This window comes from Pristiophorus japonicus, chromosome 5 (assembly GCF_044704955.1).
Source record: "Pristiophorus japonicus isolate sPriJap1 chromosome 5, sPriJap1.hap1, whole genome shotgun sequence".
NCBI classification, from domain to species: Eukaryota; Metazoa; Chordata; class Chondrichthyes; family Pristiophoridae; genus Pristiophorus; species Pristiophorus japonicus.
The window spans coordinates 53,126,436-53,142,877 of NC_091981.1; the positions used below are offsets into that span (position 1 = coordinate 53,126,436).

Below are 16,442 nucleotides of genomic sequence, written 5' to 3' on the forward strand. Positions count from 1 at the left end.
ACCAGTATGTCAGGCAGGCTTTGGGTGGCAAACATGGCCCTCAGGCTTTCAATGGTGGCGGTGGCGGTGCTTCCTGACATTATTTCACATTCAATCCATTTTGAAAAAGCATCCACCACCACCAGGAACATTTTACCGAGAAACTGGCCCGCATAGTCGACATGGATCCTCGACCATGGTCTGGAGGGCCAGGACCACAAACTTAGTGGTGCCTCTCTGGGCGCGTTGCTCAACTGAGCACATACGCTGCATTGCTGTACACAGGACTCTAAGTCAGAATCTATACCGGACCACTGCACGTGGGATCTGGCTATCGCTTTCATCATTACTATACCAGGGTGTGTGCTGTGGAGATCCGATATGAACGTCTCCCTGCCGTTTTTTGGTAGCACTACGCGGTTACCCCACAACAGGCAGTCTGCCTGAATGGACAGCTCGTCCTTTCGCTGCTGGAACAGCTTGATTGGCTCTTGCATTTCAACGGGGATGCTAACCCAGCTCCCATGCAGTACACAGTTTTTTACGAGGGACAGCAGAGGATCTTGGCTAGTCCAAGTCCTAATCTGGCAGACCGTGACAGGTGATTTATCATTTTCAAACGCTTCAATGACTATCAACAAGTCTGTGGGCTGCGCCACCATCAACAATTTTGCAGGCTGCGCCATTTCCACCCCGTGTTGGACTATGGTATCCGACTGAGAGCACAGTTCTCGGTGCCTGGCCTGTGGTGATGGTATAGTTATACGCTGATAGCGCGAGTGCCCACCTTTGTATGCGGGCTGAGGCATTCGTATTTATCCCCTTGTTTTCAGCGAACAGGGATGTGAGAGGCTTGTGATCGGTTTCCAGCTCAAATTTGAGGCCAAACAGGTACTGATGCATTTTCTTTACCCCGAACACGCACGCTAATGCCTCCTTCTCAATCATGCTGTAGGCCCCATCGGCCTTAGACAAGCTCCTGGAAGCATAGGCGACAGGTTGCAACTTCCCCGCAACTTGTAATACACACCCGACTCCGTACGACGACGCGTCACATGCTAGCACAAGTCTTTTATGCGGGTGATACAATATTGGAGCATTGGAGCATAAAATGTTTCTGGCTTTCTCAAAAGCAATTACTTGATTTTTTCCCCCCCATACCCAGTTCTCACCTTTACGCAATAACACACGTAGGGACTCGAAGAGGGTGCTTAACCCCAGTAGGAAGTTACCAAAATAGTTGAGGAGTCCCAGGAACGACCGCAGCTCAATGACGTTCTGTGGCCTTGGCGCGTTCCTGATAGCCTCTGCCTTGGCGTCCGTGGGCCGAGTGCCGTCCGCCGCGATCTTTCTCCCCAAAAACTACACTTCTGTTGCAATGAAGATGCATTTCGACCTCTTCTTCAGCCGCAGCCCTACGCGATCCAGTCGCTGGAGGACCTCCTCCAGGTTTTGTAAGTGCTTGACGGTGTCCCGACCCGTGACCAATATGTCGTCCTGAAAGACCACTGTGTGTGGTACCGATTTGAGTAGGCACTCCATGTTTCTCTGGAAGATCGCTGCAGCCGATCGAATTCCAAACTCGCATCTGTTATAGATGAACAGTCCCTTGTGCATGTTGATGCAGTTCAGGCCCTTCGAAGACTCCTCCAGCTCCTGCGTTATGTAGGCCGAAGTCAGGTCGAGCTTGGCGAATGTCTTGCCTTCTGCCAGCGTCGTAAATAGGTCGTCTGCCTTCGGTCGCAGATATTAGTCCTGTAGCGAGAAACGATTAATAGTTACTTTATATTCGCCGCAAATCCTGACCGTGCCATCACTTTTGAGTACTGGAAAAATCGGGCTGACCCACTCGCTGAATTCCACTGGGGAGATGATTCCCTCGCGTTGCAGCCTGTCCAGCTCGATTTCCACTCTCTCCCTCATAATGTGAGGTACCGCTTGCGCCTTGTGGTGAATGGGTCGTGCCTGTGGGACCAAATGGATCCGCACCTTCACCCCGGAAAAGTTTCCAATGCCTGGCTCAAAAAGGGAAGGAAATTTGTTAAGAACCTGGGTACATGAGGCCTCATCGACATGTTATAACACTCAGATGTCATCCCAGTTCCAGCGGATTTTGTCCAAGCAGTGTAGGGCCATCGCTCGGGACAATCCAGAGTGGCAGTTCGTGCACTGTGCCCTCGTAGGTGACCTTGACCATGGCGCTGCCCAGAATAGTGATAATCTCTTTGGTGTACGCTCTCAGTTTCGTGTGGATAGGGCTCAGGGCTGGTCTGAATGCCTTGTTGCACCACAGTCTCTCAAACATCTTTTTACTTATGATGGATTGGCTAGCGCCAGTGTCCAGTTCCATGGCTGCGGGTAAGCCATTCAATTTTACATTTAGCATTATAAGTGGACATTTCGTCTCAAATGTGTGCACCCCGTGTACTTCAGCATCTGCGTCCTCTCTCTGCGGCTCGAAATTGCTTTGATCCACCATGGACCGATCTTCCTCTGCCACGTGGTGGTTAGCAGGTTTTGCAGAGCTTGCAGCTCGTTTGCAAGCTCATTGGAGGTGCCCCATTGTTCCACAGCTCTTGCAAACATACCCTTTGAAGCGGCATGAATAGGCTGAATAGAAGCCTCCACAACGCCAACAAGGTGTTAATTGCCTTGCATTCATCCTTTGTTGTGGACTCTGAGTCATCTGGGTCACCTGAGACCTGCTGGCACTTGCAGAGTCGTCGGTTCTGCCCTGTACATTTCTGCTAGCAAACACCGTTCCAGTTAATTTATGAACACTGCTCGCACTTGTGTGCTGAGAGATTTGTTTGGTGTTATCACTGGTGGACATAAACGCCTGTGCTATCGCAATGGCCTTGCTGAGGGTCGGTGTCTCTACAGTCAAAAGTTTTCGTAGGATGGTCTCGTGGCCAATGCCCAGTAAAAAAAAAAAAGTCTCTGAGCATCTGCTCCAGGTAGCCATCAAACTCATATTGTCCTGCAAGTCGCCTTAGCTCGGCGACGTAGCTCGCCACTTCCTGATCTTCAGATCGCTTGCATGTGTAGAACCGATACCTCGCCATCAGCACGCTTTCCCTCGGGTTAAGATGCTCCCGAACCATTGTACACAGCTCCTCATACGACTTATCTGTGGGTTTCACCGGAGCCAGAAGATTCTTCATGAGGCTGTAGGTCGGTGCCCCGCAGACCGTGAGGAGGACCACTCTCCTTTTTGCAGCGCTTCCTTCTCCGTCCAGCTCGTTGGCTACAAAGTACTGGTCTAGCCATTCGACATAGGCTTCCCAGTCCTCACCCTCCGAGAACTTCTCCAGGATGCCCACCGTTTGCTGCATCTTTGTGTTGGATTCGTATTCTCGTCGCCAGTTATTGTGTTCCTAACACAGATGAGGCTGCACACGGAGGTTAAAGTAACAGTGACCTCAGTCTTTATTAAGACACTCCAGAGTGAGGAACAGGCCTAAGGGGTCGGCTTATATACAATGCTCCCTGGTGGCAGAACATGGGAGTGCATGTTAACAGATACACAACAGTTATATGCTAATATGGTTTGTATCCATAAGGGATGCATGGTTATAACATCTGTGTTCAGATAAAATATTTCATAAGATCATGTTTAGGATCTAATGCTTGACACAAAACATCTCAACTACAATCTCCATGAGGGCCCCCGGGAGGGGGTAGAAATTAGGACTGCTAGTGAGCTCAGCAATGACAGGAGCTAACGTCCGAAAGTGTCCCAGGGCAGACAGTGAGTCAGGGCAGCTCTCACCCAGTCAAGGCTGGCTCAATGTGTGACTGACAGCAGCCGGAGAGACTGACACAGTCTGGGTAAAGGTGACCGGACCCGTCATTGCTCAGTCGTGCCCCATCCACCAACGTAACCCAAAAGGAGACAGTGCCAAAATTAGACTTAAAAAGGGCGCAGGTTCTGAGCTCTGTCCAGATCTTAGCAGGGAATATATGCAAGAATAACCAGCTTCATTTGAATCCGTGAGATTTACATGTTATGTGGATCATTACAATTTAAAATATATTTAATACTTTTGCTGAAGCAACCAGGCTGTTACAGTGCTTGCGGCACTGGTCCAACCCCCTTGCTTCGTGGGACGTTGACGAGATCACATTGGCGATCTCGCCCCAAATCTTCCGGCAGGTCTGGGGTGGGCCCACCGCGAGTGCACTTCCTGGACGAGGGTCTCATTGGCCTCGTTGAAGAAGGGTTTGGCCGCCCTCCTCCCCTCACATCCTGGCCACTCTCTGCCGACTCTTGCTCTTGCTCCAGGTTGGACATTATTGATTATTATTTTTGTTGAACACTGCTATTTTTATCTGTATCTCTCTCACATCTCCTCTCTCCCTCCCTCTCTCTCTCTCTCTCTCTCTCTCTCTCCCTTTCCCTTCTGAGCATGCCCAGATGACCCCTGACCTCCCGAATTGCAGGAAACCTTTGCAAAAAAAAACTGCATGCGCAGAAATGCCGTTGCGAGGGACGCCTTGCCTTCCACATCGCTAAGGCCCCTTTTACATCGCTGAGCTATCGACCCCCCAAAAAAGCCGAAAGTAGCGATCAGAAAAATGGGCGATCTTCCAGCGATCCTGAAAGCTGAAACATCGCTAAAGCTGGAATATCGCCCATTTTTTGGGCGATAGCCAGCTAAGTGGAGAGGTTAGCCCCCATGAGGGTAATCTCTGTGTGGAGGCCCAAGATTTTGGTCTGGTTTTTAATGAATACTTTGCGTCTGTTTTCACAAAGGAAAGGGGCAATGCAGATACTGTTATAGAAAGATAGAAACACGGAAGATAGGTGCAGGAGTAGGCCATTCGGCCCTTCGAGCCTGCACCACCATTCAATAATATCATGGCTGATCATTCCCTCAGTACCCCTTTCCTGCTTTCTCTCCATACCCCTTGATCCCCTTAGCCATAAGGGCCATATCTAACTCCCTCTTGAATATATCCAATGAACTGGCATCAACAACTGTCTGCGGCAGGGAATTCAACAGATTAACAACTCTCTGAGTGAAGAAGTTTCTCCTCCTCTCAGTCCTAAATGGCCTACCCCTTATCCTAAGACTATGTCCCCTGGTTCTGGACTTCCCCAACATCGGGAACATTCTTCCTGCATCTAACCTGCCCAGTCCCGTCAGAATCTTATACGTTTCTATGAGATCCCCTCTCATCCTTCTAAACTCCAGTGAATAAAGGCCCAGTTGATCCTGTCTCTCCTCATACGCCAGTCCAACCATCCCTGGAATTAGTCTGGTGAACCTTTGCTGCATTCCCTCAATAGCAAGAACGTCCTTCCTCAGACGAGGAGCAGTGTGAATTTCTGGATGAAATAAACATAGTGAAAGAGGAGGTATTAAGGGGTTTAGCAGCTTTGAAAGTAGATAATCCCCAGGCCCGGATGAAATGCATCCCAGGCTGTTGAGCGAAGTAAAAGAGGAAATAGCAGAGGCCTTGACCATCATTTTCCAGTCCTCTTTGGATTTGGGCATAGTGCCGGAAGACTGGAGGACTGCTAATGTGGTACCCTTGTTTAAGAAGGGAAAAAAGGATAGGCCAAGTAATTACAGGTCTGTCAGCCTAACCTCAGTGGTGGGAAAATGATTGGAAAAAATCCTGAAAGACAGGATAAATCTACAATTGGAAAGGCAAGGATTAATTAGGGACAGTGAGCATGGATTTGTTCAGGGAAGATCGTGTTTGACTAATCTGATTGAATTTTAACCAGGTGGTTTGATGAGGGTAGTGCGTATGATGTCGTGTATATGGACTTTAGCAAAGCTTTTGTTAAGGTCCCACATGGAAGACTGGTCACGAAGGTTAAAGCCCATGGGATCCAGGGCAAAGTGGCAAGTTGGATCCAAAATTGGCTTAGAGGTAAGAAGCAAAGGGTAATGGTTGATGGATGTTTTTGTGACTGGAAGGATGTTTTCAGTGGGGTTCCACAGGATCCAGTACTGGGTCCATTGCTTTTGTGGTATACATCAATGATCTAGATTTGAATATGGGGGTATGGTAAAGAAGTTTGCAGATGACTCTAAAATTGGCTGTGTGGTTGATAATGAGGAGGAAAGTCATGGACTGCAGGAGGATATCAATCTACTGGTCAGGTGGGCAGAAAAGTGTCAAATGGAATTTAATTCGGAGAAGTGTGAGGTTAATGCACTTTGGGAGGGCTAATAAGGAAAGGGTATACACATTAAACGGTAGACCACTTAGAAGTGTAGATGAACAAAGGGACCTTGGAGTGCTTGTCCACAAATCCCTGAAAGGTGGATAAAGTGGTTAAGAAGACATACAGAATGCTTGCCTTTATTGGCCAAGGCAGAGAATACAAGAGCAGGGAGGTTATGCTTAAATTGTGTAATACTTTGGTTCGGCCACAACTGGAGTACTGCGCGAAGTTCTGGTCGCTGTATTATGGGAGGGAGGGAGCGAGAGAGCGAGACTGGGGGAGAGAGAGAGAGATACGGGTAGGGGGAAGTCACTGGAGGGGAGAGAGGGAACTCGAGGAAGATGGATCACGTTCTTCCAACCCCCTACAAGGGACATTGTTGGAGTGGATGATATCCAGAAGTCACGATATTGTCACGATTCACTTCATACCCAATAAACCTGTTAACAATCTGTACACAATGCCCCATCTATGGTGGAGTGGGAGGGGAGGATGCACTTGCGCTGGGGTAAGGCACTTTGGCTGGATAAGGCATGCACTTGGACTGAGGTAAGGCACTTTGGCTGGCCCTTGCTGTCTTCTGGGGAGCTCTGTCCTCTGTCACTTCAGGATGTCAAAGTGGATCGAGTTACAATTTGCAAAGTCAGTGAGACCTTGGAATGGGCAGACCCAGTTACACATTCAAGGCGTGGCTTATCCTCCAAGGGGACCAATCATAGACAAAGGGTGGAGCATGGTGGCCATTTTTGCAGTGCAAATAAGCACATCCATAAATAAAATAAGGAATTCAGGAGAAACTTCTTTACTCAGAAGGTGGTGTGAATGTGGAACATGCTGCCACATGCAAGTATTTGAGTCGAACAGCATAGATGCATTTAAGGGGAATCTAGATAAGTGCATGAGGGAGAAAGGAATAGAAGGATATGTTGATAAGGAGAGATGAAGTGGGGTGGGAGGAGACTCGTGTGGAGCATAAACACTGGCATAGACCAGTTGGGCTGAATGGCCTGTTTCTGTGTTGTCTCTTTGGTTGGGACTGCCACTTTATCTCCTGAGTTAAAGGCATTGTACTTCAACTTTTCTCACTCCACTGCACTCCCTCCGCAAATTGTCATTGGTAAAGTTGATTGGCGATGGACCCTCATCTCTGTATTGCACTGTTTAAAACTGCTACATAATTTCAGCTAAAGAAAGAGTCTTGCGCAGAGAGAGAAGGAAAGTGACGAAAAGTTTTAGAACGAGATAGGGACGGCAATGAGGGAGGAGGGAGGGAAGGAAACAAAATTGAGAGTGGGTAGAAATTTGTTTATAGAAAAAGACAATTTTTTAATTTTTGTTTGTGAACAGCATCATGGAAAATCAACTCGTACAAGAATAACTTTATTGATGTGATAATGGGAAATAAATGTTTCTCAAAAATCTTTTTCCTCAATCAGATTGGGGGTTCTAAAGTGTCACCAGCAGAGTACACACCAACGCACACAGCTGGGAAGAAATATGTTGTATAGAACTGATGATCATCCTTTGAATACCGACCATAGTCAGATGATTTATTTAAAAGTGCAATAGGATATTTTTCCCCTTTCAATCTCAAACTCTGTTAATAGTAAGATCTAAAAACTACAATTTCTGAAATTATTATGTGATCATAATGATTTCACTAGTGCAGAAGTAATCTAGATACGAGATGTGTAACCGCATTTGAAACTGAAGATAAATTACTGTTCTATAATTGCAGAAGGATACCAAAAAAATTGAATGTTGACCACGGTCCGAACCAGTGGATACGCTGTGCAGTATGTTCAAGTATATCTATTTATATACAAGAGAATTCTGTAGCTTCTATATGTTATGCTGCAGCATATATTCAGAAAATCATTCACATCTCTGCCCAGGTTGCTATGGCTCACTTGGATGTCAATGCTAATCTGAGGTATGGAGTAGCTGGGAAGTAAACTCTTGTATCCCATATACCCACAAATGATATCTGGGTGTGGAAAGCCAGTGCTACGCAGTGATGGCAAACCCTCTATAAATTATTAACTCGGATTATTTGACCAGCGAATTTGAAACTAATAGCAGTTGATTTGCATCATTCATTTCAAACATGGACTTCCAGCAATCCTCCGCCTCGGGGCTGATTTACTGAGCAGCAATCCTCCGCCTTGGGGCTGATTTACTGAGCAGAAAGGGTTGTTGCAACAGTAAACAGGACTAGAATTAAAATCTGGCTACTGTTTGTTCAGGCTGCTTTTTACTTTGTTTTGCAGGTGAATTTTGCGGTCTGTCAGTTGTTTGCCCTGTTTGCTGCCTTCTGGTTCCGCCTTTATCTCAGTCCAAGTAGAGCTGGTACTGTTGTACGTCATGTGGTCATCACAATGATTGGCATATATGTTGCTATCTTCTGTTTTGGATGGTAAGTTTAAAAATGGTGGTTCAAACTTATTGTTGCAATACCTCCCCACCGCCCCCCCCCCCCCCCCCCATACCAGTATGAATTTCTTTGTGTACTGATTGCATTTGGAATTATCGTGTCTCTTTCTTGGGCGCTGGTAATGTTTTTGATTCATTTAAAATGCATAAAGCACCAATTAAGTCCAAGGTATGTAGGTTGGTGCTCAATAAACCGAGGAATTGGTTAAATTGCAAATTTGTGAAAGTTATAATCATGCCCTATCTTTCTGTTGTCCTTTTTGAAGAAGAGTGTTAATGGGCCCAAGTTTCCACACGGAAAAAAACGGGCGCCCCTCCGAGCTGGGCGCCTGTTTTTCGTGCCGAAAATGGCGCCTAAAAAAAACCTTGCGATTCTCGAGCGCTTTGCAGCTCCTTGTCTGCCTGGCGCGGTGCCCAGGGGGGCGGAGCCTACACTCGCGCCGATTTTGTAAGTGGGAGGGGGCGGGTACTATTTAAATTAGTTTATTTCCTGCCGGCAACGCTGCGCGTGCGCGTTGGAGCATTCGCGCACGCGCAGTGTGAAAAAAACATTGGCACTCGGCCATTTTTGTAGTTCTTTGTTGCTGTTTAGTTTTTGAACATTTTTTTATAAAAGTACATTGCCATCAGCACATCAGCACTGAGGCTTCTTGTAGCAGTGAGAAGGGTGCAGGAAGCCTCAAAGTTGAGCCAGCCGTTTCCCGATGACCTCCCCCGTCGGGAAATGGCTCCTCAATTTTTTGAGGCTTCCTGCAGCCTTCTCTCTTCCCCCGCCACCCCCCCCCCCCCCCGCGTTTGGTCGGCTCCCTCCCGCCCGCGTTCGGTCGGCTCCCTCCCCGCGTTCAGTCGGCTCTCTCCCTTCCCTACCCCCCCCCCGCGTTCGGTCGGCTGGCTCCCTCCTCCCCTCCCTCCCGCATTCGGTAACGGCTGCCTCGTTTTGTGACGCTTGCTGCAGCATTCTTCCTGGCTGAAGCACTTTCACACAGGTATGAAGATGGTTTATTTAATCTTTTCTTTGCTTATAAATGTTTATTCAGGTTGGATTTATTTGTATAATAATTGTATAAGTATAAATAAGGATTTATTGTAGAATTTAATGAGTTCCCCTCCCCCCCACCTCGTTCTGGACGCGTGATTTGTAACCTGCGCCTGATTTTTTTAATGTGTAGAACAGGTTTTTTCAGTTCTACAAAAATCTTCACTTGCTCCATTCTACTTTCGTTTGGAGTACATTTTCACTGTGGAAACTTTCAAATCAGGCGTCAGTGGCCGGACACGCCCCCTTTTGAAGAAAGTGGGCTTCTGGGCTTTACATATTGATCCATTGAATACAAAATTAAAGATGTAATAAATCTGTGCAAAATATTGGTTAGGCTACACTTGAATTATTGTGTACAGTTTGGGCATCCCATTGCAGAAAGAATATTGGCACCATGGAAAAATGTGACACAAATTCACTTGAGATTAAACCAGGGATGAGAGGTTATAGCTGTGAAAGACTTAAAAAGAGCCACAAACACTGGAGCAAAGATTAAAGGGGGATCAAATAGAAGTCTTCAAACTTCTGGAAAGGTTTGAGAGCAAATGATTTTGTTTATTTGTTCTCGGATTGTGATGTTTAGTATGGAATTCCTCCCATCATTGCATAGAATAGTTACAGCACAGAAGAAGGCTATTCAGCTCTCTGCAAGAGCACTTCAGCCAGTCCCATTCCCCGCCCTTTCCCCATAAACCTGGAATTTTTTTCCTTCAGGTACTTATCTAACTCCCTTTGAAAGCCACGATTGAGTCTGCCTCCACCACCCTTTCAGGCAGAGCATTCCAGATCCTAACCACCCGCTTTGTAAGTTGTTCCTCATGTCGCCTTTGGTTCTTTTGCCAATCACTTTAAATCTGTGCCCTCTGGTTCTTGACCATTCCGCCAATGAGTCCAGTTTCCCTCTATCTACTCTGTCTAGACCCCTCATTATTTTGAACACCTCATATCAAATCTCCTCTCAACCTTCTCTGCTCTATGGAGAACAATCCCAGCTTCTCTAATCTATCCACGTAACTGAAATCCCTGATCCCTGGAATAATTCTTGTAAATCTTCTCTGCATCCTCTCTAAGGCCTTCACATCCTTCCTAAAGTGCAGTGCCCAGAATTGGACACTATACTCCAGTTGAGGATGAACCAGTGTTTTATAAAGGTTCATCATAACTTCCGTGCTTTTGTACGGTATGTATCTATTTATGAAGCCCAGGATCCCGTATGCTTTTTTAACCACTTTCTCAACCAGCCCTGCCACCTTCAATGATTTGTGCACATATACCCCCAGGTCTCTCTGTTCATGCACCCACCTTTTTAGAATTGTACCCTTTAGTTTATATTGCCTCTCCTAGTTCTTCCTTCTTCTTACTTTCCTGCGTTAAATTTTATCTGCCATATTGATGATATCCGCCCATTTCACCAGCCTGTCTATGTCCTCCTCCTCACTGTTCACTATACTTCCAAGTTTTATGTCATCTGCAGATTTTGAAATTGTGCCTTGTACACCCAAGTCCAAGTAATTAATACATATAAGAAAAGTAGTTGTCCCAATACCAATTCCTGGGGAACACCACTGTATACCTTCCTCCAGTCCGACAAATAACCGTTCACCGCTACTCTTTGTTTCCTGTCACTTAGCCAATTTCGTATCCCTGATGTCACTGTCCCTTTTATTCCATGGACTTCAACTTTGCTGGCAAGCCTATTATGTGGCACTTTCTCAAATGCCTTTTGGAATTCCATGTACACCACATCAACCGCATTGCCCTCATCAACACTCTCTCTTACCTCATCAAAAACGCGAACAAGTTAGTTAAATATGATTTGCCTTTAACAAATCTGTACTGGCCTTCCTTAATTAATCCACAATTGTTCGAAGTGACTGCTAATTTTGTCCCTGATTATCGTTTCTAAAAGCTTCCCCACGATTGAGGTTAAATTGACTGGACTGTAATTGCTGGGTTTATCCTTGCACCCTTTTTTGAACAAAGGTGTAACATTTGCATTTCACAAGTTCTCTGGCACCACCCCCGTATCGAATGAGGATTGGAAGATTATGGCTAGTACCTCCGTGATTTCCACCTTTACTTCCCTCAGCGTCCTAGGATGCATCCCATTTGGCCCTGGAGACTTTTCTACTTTAAGTCCAGCCAGCCATTCTACTAGCTTTTTTATTTAATCAATTTTTATCCCATCCAGTATCTTCACTACCTCCTCTTTCACGATGACTTTGGCAGCATCTTCCTTGTTGAAGACAGATGCAAAGTACTCATTTAGTACCTCAGCCATGCTTTCTTATCTCCAAGCGTAGCTCTCCTTTTTGGTCCCTAATCGGCCCCACCCCTCCTCTTATGAGCGGTTTACTATTTATATGCCTATAGAAGACTTTTGGATTCCCTTTTATGTTAGCTGGCAATCTATTCTCATACTCTCTCTTTGCCCCTCATTTTCTTTTTTACTTCCCCTCTGAATATTCAATCGTCAACGTAGTTCTCACTTGTATGCTCAACCTGACATCTGTCATACGTGCCCTTTTCTGCTTCATCTTACTCGCTCTTTTTCTTCATCCAGAGAGCTCTGACGTTGGTTGCCCTACCTTTCCCCTTCCTGGGAATGTACCTCGACTGTACCCAAACCATCTCCTCTTTAAAGGCAGCCCATTGTTCTGTTACAGTTTTGCCTGCCAATCTTTGATTCCAATTTACCTGGGCCATATCTGTGCTCAATCCACTGAAATTGACCTTCCTCCAATTCAGTATTTTTACATTAGAATGCTCCCTGTCCTTTTCCATAGATAATCTAAACCTGATGATAGTATGACGTACCTCATTCCCCAGAACCAGATCCAGCAATGCCTCCTTCCTCGTTGGGCCAGAAACGTACTGATGAAGAAAGTTCTCCTGAACACACTTCAGAAATTCTTCCCTCTCTCTGCCCTTTACACTATTACTATCCCAGTCTATATTGGGATAGTTGAAATCCCCCTTATCACTATTCTATAGTTCTTGCACCTCTCTGTAATTTTCCTGTAAATTTGCTCCTCTATATCCTCCCCACTAGTTGGCAGCCTATAGAATACACTGAGTCGTGTAATCGCACCTCTATTATTTCTTAACTCTAACCAAATAAATTCTGTCCTTGACCCCTCCAGGACATCCTCTCTCCAGCACAGTCACAGTCTCCTTAACCGATACTGCCACCCCACCTTCCCTTCCCTATCTTTCCTGAACACCTTGTATCCAGGCATTTAATACCCAATCCTGCCCTTTTTTGAGTCAGGTCTCCGTTATTGCCACAACATTATATTCCCATGTGGCTATTTGTGCCTGCAGCTCACCAACCTTATTTCCCATGCTTTGTGTGTTTACACACGTGCACTGTAAATCTATCTTAGACCTTCTTGTATTCTATCTTTGTCTGACCCCACCTAATAACTTACTATTTCTTACTCTAGTGCTATCTGCCTCTCCCAATTCTTTGTTCACTTTGTTTTTCCTTTCTAATACTACATCCTAGTGCCCATTCTCCTGCCAAATTAGTTTAAATCCTCCCCAACAGCACTAGCAATCCCTCCTGTGAGGATATTGGTTCCGGCTCTCTTCCCGTCCGGCGTGTACAGGTCCCACCTCCCCGAGAACCGTCCCAGGAAACTAAAACCCTCCCTCCTGCACCATATCCCCAGTCACGCATTCATCTGCTCTACCCTCCTATTTCTGTACTCACCAGCTCGTGTCAACGTCATGAGTGATCCGGAGATTACGACCTTTTGAGATCCTGCTTTTTAATCTCTTTCCTAGCTCCTTAAATCTTCTTGCAGAACCTCATCCCTCTTTCTACCTATGTCGTTGATACCGAAATGGACCACGACCTCTGGCTGTTCACCCTTCCCGCTCAGGATGTTCTGCAGTTGCTCAGTGACAACCTTGACCCTGGCACCAGGGAGGCAACATCCCATCTTGATATCATGCCTGTCTGTTCCCCTAAGTATCGAATTCCCGAACTTCTTTCCCTTCCCCCACCCATACAGCTGTGCACAAGTGGTGCCATGGACTTGGCTCTGGCTGTACTCTCCAGAGGAATCATCCCCCTCACCAGAATACCGGTTGGAGAGCGAGATGCACTCGGGGGACTCCTGTGCTACCTGCCTGGACCTCCTTGTCTGTCTGACGATCACCCATTCCCTCTCTGCCTACCCACTCTTAGCTGCGGGTTGACCATCTCCTGAAACATGCTGTCCACGTGGCTCTCAGCCTCACAGATGCATCGCAGTGACGCCAGCTACAGCTCCAGCTCCAAAACCTGGAGTTTGAGCCCCTCCAGCCGACAATGCTTCCTGCACACGTGGTTGTCGAGGACACTGGAAGCGTCCTGGAGTTCCTACATGGCACAAGATGTGCATTCCACAGGACTGAAGTGCCCTGCCATGCCTCTATTTATTCAACTATTCACTAACTTACAGAAGTAAACTGAAGACTAACAGCTGAAAATTTGGGAATGGTAACTGCCGCGAGGCGGGAGTTCCTGTGCCAGGCGCAGAAGTCCCGTCCCGCGAGCTATATTGGGCTTACCGCCCCTGAGAGGAATTGGAGCTCAAAATCTCGTGTTCCATGTCCTCTCGGGCGCAGGATCGGGGTGCAAGGGTACGCGAATTGTCCGGCGCTATGCGATGGGGCGTGTAGCGCAGGCGGGAAGACAGGGCCCTCCCCTTCCATTAAAGGGGAGTGCCAAGCTGCCGGCTCTGCAGGAGGGAGAATGGGCCATCGCTAGACCACCAAGGAGCGGGGTGCCATGGGAGCAGCCTGGCTCACAAGCGAAATGCCGGGCAACAAGATTCCGGCACAGACCCCATGATCGACAGTGAAGATGGCCGCGACCGGTAAGTCGGACATTTTTTAAATTTTTCACTGCTGCACCTTCCCTTTAATTTTCGTTCCACGAGTGGCCTACATTGCCCATAGTAGCTTCACTGGGCGCTACAGAATTTTCACTCCGGGGCGAAAATGGGTCGCTGCGCACAATGATGGCGTCATCATCGCCGGCGCAGCGGCCCATAGGAGTGGGGTGCTAGTGGTAAGTTCCGCTGCTAAACACCCATGGAACTTTGCTGGAGTAGGTAGTGGCGCGGCACCTCACCTCCCCAAACTGCTGCTGTTGTTGTGTGGCCCTTATCACCAAATTACACCTTGTTCTCTTTCCCACCCCCACTCCTCTGACATCTTGTTTTCCTTTGATCACCTCACCTTGTTTCACTCTTCTTGCCTCTCCTTTAAAATCCACATTCTCCACCACTCCCATTTTTCATCCCTCAACCTCTGCACTGAGCGTCTCCTCATCCTTGGTGATTTTAATCTCCATCTCGACTCAAGTTGCCCCCTCAATTTGATTTTACTGCTCTCATGCACTCTCTGAACCGCTCCTCCATTTAAACTCTCCTCCCCATATTCACAGCCACGCCCTCCACCATACCATATCTGTTTCCATTGTCTGAATTGAAGACAAAGCCTTCTCCGATCAGTTCCTTGTATCCCTTACCACCCAAACCCCCTAACTCCTTCCAACCTCACTTACCTGCGTATCTGTTGTTGGAAAGAAACACTGTTCCAAGTCACTGACAATTGCATTTCCAAGCTCCCAACCCTTTGGCCCTCTGTTTGCCAGAGTACTTCTCAGCTGCCAACTTGCTCAACCATTCTCTCATCATCACCTTTGATGCCATTGTTCCCAGTGCAACCTTTACTCTCTCCCACCCTGATTGATACCCTGGTATGGTCTCCAACATCGCTACCATAAGTCCAAGGGGCGCAGACGTAGGTATATCTGGTGCACGATCGGTTTAGCCATCCACCACCAGATCTGCCTGGTCCACGTCGAGCATTATTGGGCCTTGTTCTCCTCCGCCAAAGCCACTCACTACTGCAGGATCATCCTGGAGTTACCAACTGACTCCTTAAACTCCTCTCCCTGCTCCCTTAGCTCCAACAACATGGATGGACCCCATGGATTTCTTTATTACTAAGATTGAGGCCATTCATTCAGTTGCTTGAATCCCCCTCCACCACCCCCTTCCCCACTAAGCCAAATCTCCCCCAAGCCTAACCTTGAACCAATGCCTTTCTCTACTTTCTGTCCTATCTCCCTATTTGCTCTCTCCAAGCTCATCTTGTCCATACGACCCACCTCCTGCTTGACTCCATTCCCACTAAACTGCTGACCATCAAAATTCCCTTCCTGTAGATGTTTCCCTTTTCTCAGCTACTGTGCCCATCTCTTTGAAAACTGCTATTCTCACACCCTCCTCAAAAGAAACCCCATCCTTGACCCCACTGCCCTTGCAAAAAAGTATCGCCCCATTTCTAACCACCCTTTCCTTTCCGTTTTTGCCTCCCAAAACCACCTTACCCTCAACTCTATTTGAATCTCCCCAATCATAATTCTGCCCATTGCAACACTGAAACAGCCTTGATCAAAGTCACAGAAGGTTGAATCAGACTGTCCTATTTGACCATCAGCTGAGCTTCTGATCCCATATCCTCACCATCACAAAGACCATCTATTTCTACCTCCATAACATTAACCATCTTTACCCCTGCTCCAGCCCATTTGCTGCCAAAGCTCTGATTCCATGCCTTTGTCACTTCCAGACTTGACGATTCCAAAGCCATCCTGGCCGGCCTCCATAAATATAAGCTCAACTAAAACTCTGCTGCCGATATCCTGTCCTGCTCACTTATCACCTGTGCTCATTGGCTGCTGTCCCTGCAATGTTTTCAATTAAAAATTTTCACCCTCATGTTCAAATTACTCTTTGGCCTCAC

At 47.0% G+C, this 16,442-nt stretch overlaps 1 protein-coding gene across 4 annotated transcripts in view; it reads left to right on the forward strand.

Annotated features, from left to right (window-relative positions):
* Positions 1-16,442, forward strand: part of LOC139264342 (lysophospholipid acyltransferase 1-like) — a 192,602-nt gene that overhangs the window by 21,924 nt on the left and 154,236 nt on the right. For 3 of the 4 annotated variants that reach the window (XM_070880628.1, XM_070880629.1, XM_070880631.1), the window contains exon 2: positions 8,434-8,579. The exons of the other annotated variant lie outside the window; for it this stretch is intronic. In XM_070880628.1, coding sequence (XP_070736729.1) covers positions 8,434-8,579 — 146 coding nt within the window. The remainder of the gene's footprint in view (positions 1-8,433; positions 8,580-16,442) is intronic. 4 annotated transcript variants of the gene reach the window in all.